We start from the raw sequence: 6,686 nt of genomic DNA on the forward strand, positions 1-6,686 counted from the left end.
TACAAGAATTCCAGGGGAAAAACTAAGTCCATGTACAAAATTATGCGATCTACATGCCCCTTACTCCTCTCTCTCCCTCTCCCTCTCCCTCTCCCTCTCCCTCTCCCTCGTCCTCGTCCTCTCCATGTCTTATTGTCATCCTCGCACTATGAGATTCTGCACTTGCTGGATGAAGAACTCTCGGAAATCTCGGTCTGACAGCTGCTGCATGTTCCACACGTACAACTTAGCTGCTTCTTCCTCCATTCCGCAGCAGCCGACTAGCCCCTCCCTCCTCAGCGTCTCCTCCCATCTCACCCCGTACGCCTGCCAGCAAGGGCCCGTGAGCAAGGAAAGGGCTGGGGGCTGAGGAGGAGGGAGGAGGAAGAAACAAGGATGGAGAGGAATGGACTGGCAGTACGAAGTGTGGAAGACAGCATTGAGAAGGAGGAAGGAGGGCGAGAGAAGTGGAAGTAGTAGGAGGAGCAGGAGCAGGAGGAGGAGGAGGAGGAGGAGGAGCAGGAGGAGGAGGAGGAGGAGGAGGAGCAGGAGCAGGAGCAGGAGCAGGAGCAGGAGCAGGCAGGGAGCAGGAGCAGGAGCAAGACAGCTCCCACTGACCATGCGGAGATTTCGCTGGAAGGAAGCGATCTCGGAGAGGAATGCGTGGCATTGAGCATCGTTGGCATTGGAAGCAGCGGGTGCAGCTAAAGCAGTAATCAGAATAGTTCTCCACTCCTCCTCCTCCACCACCACCTCCTCCACCACCACCACCACCACTTTCACCACCTCCACCACCACCTTGTCTCCAATTCATCGTCTACTCCTCAAACACTACTCAACTTCTATCACATATCACAAACACTACTCAACTTCTATCACATATCACAAACACTACTCAACTTCTATCACATATCACAAACACTACTCAACCTTCTCCTTTCCCTTGTCTCCTCTTTGTCTGACTGTACAAGGCCTAGTTCAACCTGATCCACTACATCCCCTCCTCCTCCCTCCCACGACTCCATCCCCCAACCCTGCTCGCCTCCTACCTGAAGAGAAAAGAGCGCGGGCAACGACAGGGAGGAAGAAATCGGAAAAGCCCGTTAGCTGCTCCTGCGCTGCCCCTTCCCCATTGGCTCCCCATCGCTGAACCATGCGGTAGAGGATGCCGATGCAGACCTGACGAGCAAATGAGGAGCTGGAGAAGGAGAGAGGGAGGGGAGGGAGAGGGAGAAGGAGAGGAGGAGGGGGGGTCTCGGAGAGGGAGAGGGAACGAGGAGGGGAGGAGGGGGGGAAGGAAGATGAGGAGAGAAAGAACAAGAGAGAAGCTGAGGAGGGTGTGGAGAGGGAAGCGAAGAGGAGGAGGAGAGCTGCTCACCTTGTTGGTAGAAGGCTCATCGATCCTCGTAAGACCATCGACGACACTTCGCACGACTGGCTCAACAAGTTGACCTGACGAGTGAAAAGAATGAGAAAAGGATGAAATCATAGAAAATGTAATGGTGGTGGTGGAGGAGGAGGAGGTTAGGATGATGATCATGGTTAAGATGATGATGATAATGATGATGATGATGATGATGATGGTGTTGATGGTGGTGGTGGTGGTGATGGTGTTGATGATGATGGTGATAGTGATGATGATGATGGTGGTGGTGGTTGTGATCATCATCATCATCATCATCATCATCATCATCATCATCATCATCATCATCATCATCATCATCATGGCCATGGTGAGGCGATGATAACAAGGAGAAGGGGGGGGAGTAGGAGGATAATCTTGAATTGAAAGGGCAAGGATTGAAGAAACGTTGAGAAAGGAGGTAACTGAGCTCAATCTCCTGCTCACCTGACCGTATCCGCAAGAAAATATCAATGAGATTTGACAGGCCAGCGGTCTGCACATGAGCAACGTGATCAGCAGAGCAACACAAAGGGCTGCAAGTTTACCTGCAGCAGCTGAAGCCAGATCTTGTAAAGATCGCGGAATTCACGTGCCTAGACGAGGAGCAGTCACAAGAGTTGGAGGAGCGGAGGCGGGAGGTGCTGACCTCCTGGCTGGGGTTGCTGACACACAGGTTGGGGAGAGACTGGAAGGAAGACAGGATCCGATCGCTCAGAGACTCGAGCACAACATCTATGTGCCCGTTGCAGTCTTCTTTGAACCTTGACATGACCTTGGTGGATGGATCAGTGACGGAAGATGGAAGCATACTGCAGCATACCTGGTTGATAAGTGTTGTCACTTCCGTCATCCCCTTGACTTCAATGTTCTTCAGCATGCTCCCGATGGAAGAGGGTAAGAAACTTAGCATCCCCGTGCCTGGAGGAGAACGTTAGGTACAGCCATGGAGGAGCACAACCACATTCGATGATGACGAGCACCATCGTGGTCGAGATTACGATGGTATCAACATGGTGGCTGGCGTTTGAGATGATAGACATGACTCTACAACAACGAAAGAGACAAGAATGATAGCTGTGCTGGATATGATGTTTGGTCGTGGTTGTGGTGGTTGTTGTGATGATGATGGGTACAATGTAGAAGTTGGAGAAGAAGACGAAGACAAAGATACTGAGGATGATCAAGACGATGATGACGTCAACGATGATGATGGCGATGATGATAATTTTGTTTTGCAGTATGATGCAGACAAGCTTTTGCAAGGCACGCTTCACAAATTGAAACATCATCATCCCCTTCAATCTCAATCGCTCACCAAGGCAATCGACCATCCTGTGCAAGAACAAGAGAGTGGAAGATTGTAACCTTCCCTGCACATTCTCGTCAACTCTTCTTCCTCCATTCTCATCACAAGTTGAGAAATTCTCACCATGTTGTACGGAACTCTCGCTATCACACCGACAGAAACTTCGAGGGCTTGACGGAAAAGTGCGTTCTCATTGCTGCACAACCGTGTACATCCTGTTCGCAAAGGTTGTCAGTGTCATGTTCAACAGCACTTGCTAAAAACAAAACTCTGATCAACTCACGATCGACAGCAGCAACACATTCGATTCACAACATTGCATGTAATCAGAAGAGGTTTGCCATACTTGCATCCACAAAAAAGTGGAATTCAACACATGTTTGCTCACAATCGACCTATCGTCCAACATGCAGGCTCAAATACACAGAAGATGAAAGTAAGTTGAGTGACACTAAGAAAGACAATCTCACATGACAATACCACAGATCGTATTTGCACAACAAGTCACTTGTTCACCTTTCGAAAGCCATCCCAAGCACTCCAGAGGAACCCCAACTCTCAACCAAACATCGTCCGAGGTGACAGAGTTTGCAACCATGACAGATTGTTCCGAAGTCCTCAGAAACTCCATCGCCACCTTTACCAAGATGCAAGTCATTCAGCAACGCGAGCAAGAAGCACAGCGATCAAACAAAAATCTTACTTCGCTCATTCTCTGAAGGATGGGAGTGACAATCTGATGAAGATACATCACAGCTTGTTCAAGAGGGAGCGAGTCAGATCCAAGGACATTGCCAGTCGCCTCAAACAAGTACAATCTGTCCATGTGATCCAACGCCACTGACTGTTGCTGGTCCAGCAACACTGGAACGACAGAGGACATGAGGGCATCTGCATGCGGCCCAAGACGAGGTTTCAGCGACTTGAGAACCCGTAGAAAGAGATAGCATGCTCTGCTCTTCACGCTGCTCCTGCTGTTCGTCACAGCTTGCACGAACCCCATCAGCACCTGCGGCAGCAGGTGCGAATGCTTGTGGAGGAACTGAGAGTAGCGATTTGCAATCTCCAAGTAGACCTTCTGAACGCAAGGATGGGGATGAAGCGCTATGTTCGAGGACAGGACTATGCTCAACAGCTTGCCCATCCCCTGGTCAGTCGACTTGCAAGCGTCCTCCACTCTTGAAACCTCCCCGAGCTCGTACAACATGGTCAGCACAGCCTCGATCTCTGGCCAGTTGTTTGGAGTTCCGTTGGTTGTTTCCGCTATCAGTCCATTCATGCAATCTTGTACGAAAGAAACCGTTAGATCTGGAGCGATCCTCGAGATGTTCTTGAAGATGATAAGAACCTCCTTACGGTACTCCAGCCAAAACTCTTCGCTCTCCCCGGGGTTCTGAAAATCAAAATCTGAAGAGTATCGCAGCTTCCGGAGGAGGACAGCGAGGACACCAGACAGCTGCTTGAGATGAAATTCTGGGAGGGGATCAAGCTTCTTGAGAGAGTTAACAAAGATCGTGACAAACTCCATGCTCGCAGACGACACGTCGTCATTCTCGTTCATGGCGCAGCCAAGAGCAAGAGGCATCAACTCTTGCAGCTGCGCTTGCGCTTGCAGTGCCTCTGCTGGAGACGCGGCCGAAATTTTGTCGGCACACACAAGAAGCTCTTTGCATATAGAGCCGGTAAGGTGTGCAAGGCGCACAAGCGCTGCTGAGCTCTTGCTTGCTCCTCTCGCTCGCACTGCAAGGGCGTTCTCGATGAGAGGTTTGTTGATCAAGGAGTTGATGTGGTGGATCTTCGGAACTGGCTCCATCTTCTTCAACACCATCTCGGTCAAGCACATGGCCGCCTCCTCTATGAAGACATCATTCTCCAACAGAGCGTAGAAGGCGGGAACAAACTTGTCGTTCATGATCAATCCAATGTCAATCCAGTGAATGTACCTAGAGATAGAGGACAAACAAGACTTGACAAGCCCTGGCTCACTCTGATAGAACTCCCGCAAGATAATGTACCATGCGGACGCCATCTCATTGAGACATTGTACCCTGAGTGCATCCTTCACTCTCATGCTGACTGCAGCGTCGGCGGGGGAACGGTGGAACTCGGAGTTGATGATCTCAGCATCGACAGCATCCTGCACTCGGAGAAACATGTCGATCACTGCTACCCCCGAGTTGAGAGCGGCAAGAAGACTCGTCAACGCCTCAGGCCATTGCTCCGGATAATCATTTCTGACCAAGATCGCATAAATCTGAGCGACTTTGTTGAGGAGGAAAGGGGGTTGCGGTGGGCCAGCGGGACACGTCTCGAGGATCCATGAGACGAGAAACTTCTTCACTTCGCCCCTGTCCTGATCAGACAAGGTTGCATACCGATGCTGGAGGACTTCTTCGAGAACCTTGAGTTGGATCACTTGACATAAGTGGAACAGAAACACCCGACACACCTGAAGGCACCAAAACTTGACTTGCTGGGCCGACGATCTCATCATGAGTCCACAAGCAAGATGCAAGGCCCCATCAGAGTTCTTAAGGCCGTCACAGTAATCTTGCGCCTGCTTTCGAAGAGCTGCGTCGGAACTTTGATCATAGATACAGAGAACAGCCTTCTCTGCATCTTCATACTGATTGGTCATCTCAAGAGAAACTCACAAACTTGGGTTAGTAAGGCTGAAGGATGCCTCCGGTGATTTCGGCCCCCGCTCTCTCCTTTCTCTGCGAAGCCTCTCAGTTCTCGCATATATTCCTCAACAACTCACGGGAACTCGGCGGGGGCGAAACTGTACAGAGATGTTCAGGCGCCAGCCTAGATCATGAAAGATTCGTGCGGCTCTTGTATCCTTGTGCAGCCATGAGCGTCCTATTCGTCTGCTGCCATCTTGAACAGAATTATCACTGATTATTTACCGCGAATGCATCGACAGAATTGAGGATGGGGGGATCTATGACTTCAATCAAGCCCAGAACAGGGCAAGCATTTAACATTATTTGATGTTCTCGTGACGATCTAGCTCAAGTGTACATCATAGATCCTCGTCACATACCGCAAAGTCCTCCATCCTCCGAGTAACACGGAGTAAGGGATAATCGGGATTTACACAAGGGAAACATCCCCTCCGAGAGCAAAGAAACAACATGAGGGAGAGAACAATTACGCAGATCAAGTTAGACAGGTGTTTCAAAAAATATTAACAATGCGCGATGTCATTGAGCAAATAGAGTTTCCACAACATTCCACCTGTTGGAACAACTCCAAGCTCTTTCTGTTATCCGAATTTCTACAATGCTGATCTTCTCCCTTTTCTGCTTCCATGTTTCCTGCTGATCTCTCCACCTTTCCTCATGTCCTCTGGCGGTTCTTCTCCTCCCCATACTCCTTGTATCCTAAAACTGATTCTCCTTCCAGCCATTGTGGAGATGCGGCTGGGGTAGTTGTGGTTTTCGATGGGGTGGGGGTACACGATTTGTGGGGTGACTGGACTTTGGGGGACCACAACAGGGGGTACAAGGGTATGGGGGGTGTCAACTTGGGGGGCTCCAAGAAATAGGGTGGGATGTTGAGGGGTGGAATACCTTGGTGGCAGGGGGTTGATGATGTAGGTAGGTCATAAAACAGAAATACTTTTTGGGGTAGGGTTCCTTGATGAAGTGGGGTACTCCTTGATAGGAGGTAGAGGTGGGTGCGATCCCTACCACGGAAAGGGTGGGGTCATTTCCAAATACTTTCAGGTTGCCATCAAAGGGGTAGGGTGGGGATGAGCGTGAGAATCAAAAAAAGAAAGAAAGAAAGAGAAAGAAAGAGAAAGAAAGAGAAAGAAAGAAAGAGAAAGAAAAAGAAAGAAAGAAAGAGAAAGAAAGAAAGAAAGAACGGGAGTCGGAAAGAAAGAAGAACCGTTGAACTGAACTTCGGAACTTGCCTCTGAAACTCGCTGACAGTGAGCTGACTCAGTGAGGCTCAGCCGGGCTTGAGCAAGCCGGGGCGGCCTGGACCGTC

The 6,686-nt window shown here is 50.0% G+C and overlaps 1 protein-coding gene across 1 annotated transcript; it reads right to left on the reverse strand.

Moving 5' to 3' along the window:
• Positions 1 to 135: 135 nt before the first annotated feature.
• GUITHDRAFT_115409 (hypothetical protein) lies at positions 136 to 5,328 on the reverse strand (the record flags this gene model as incomplete). Its single annotated transcript, XM_005825365.1, has 13 exons — positions 136 to 306; positions 598 to 683; positions 1,029 to 1,158; positions 1,358 to 1,431; positions 1,829 to 1,877; positions 1,930 to 1,977; positions 2,031 to 2,156; positions 2,205 to 2,302; positions 2,343 to 2,754; positions 2,814 to 2,905; positions 3,207 to 3,327; positions 3,394 to 5,091; positions 5,140 to 5,328. The coding sequence occupies 13 exons, from the start codon at positions 5,326 to 5,328 to the stop codon at positions 136 to 138; spliced, it is 3,294 nt and encodes a 1,097-aa protein (XP_005825422.1).
• Positions 5,329 to 6,686: the final 1,358 nt, after the last annotated feature.

This window comes from Guillardia theta, assembly GCF_000315625.1.
Source record: "Guillardia theta CCMP2712 unplaced genomic scaffold GUITHscaffold_84, whole genome shotgun sequence".
Taxonomy (NCBI): Eukaryota; class Cryptophyceae; order Pyrenomonadales; family Geminigeraceae; genus Guillardia; species Guillardia theta.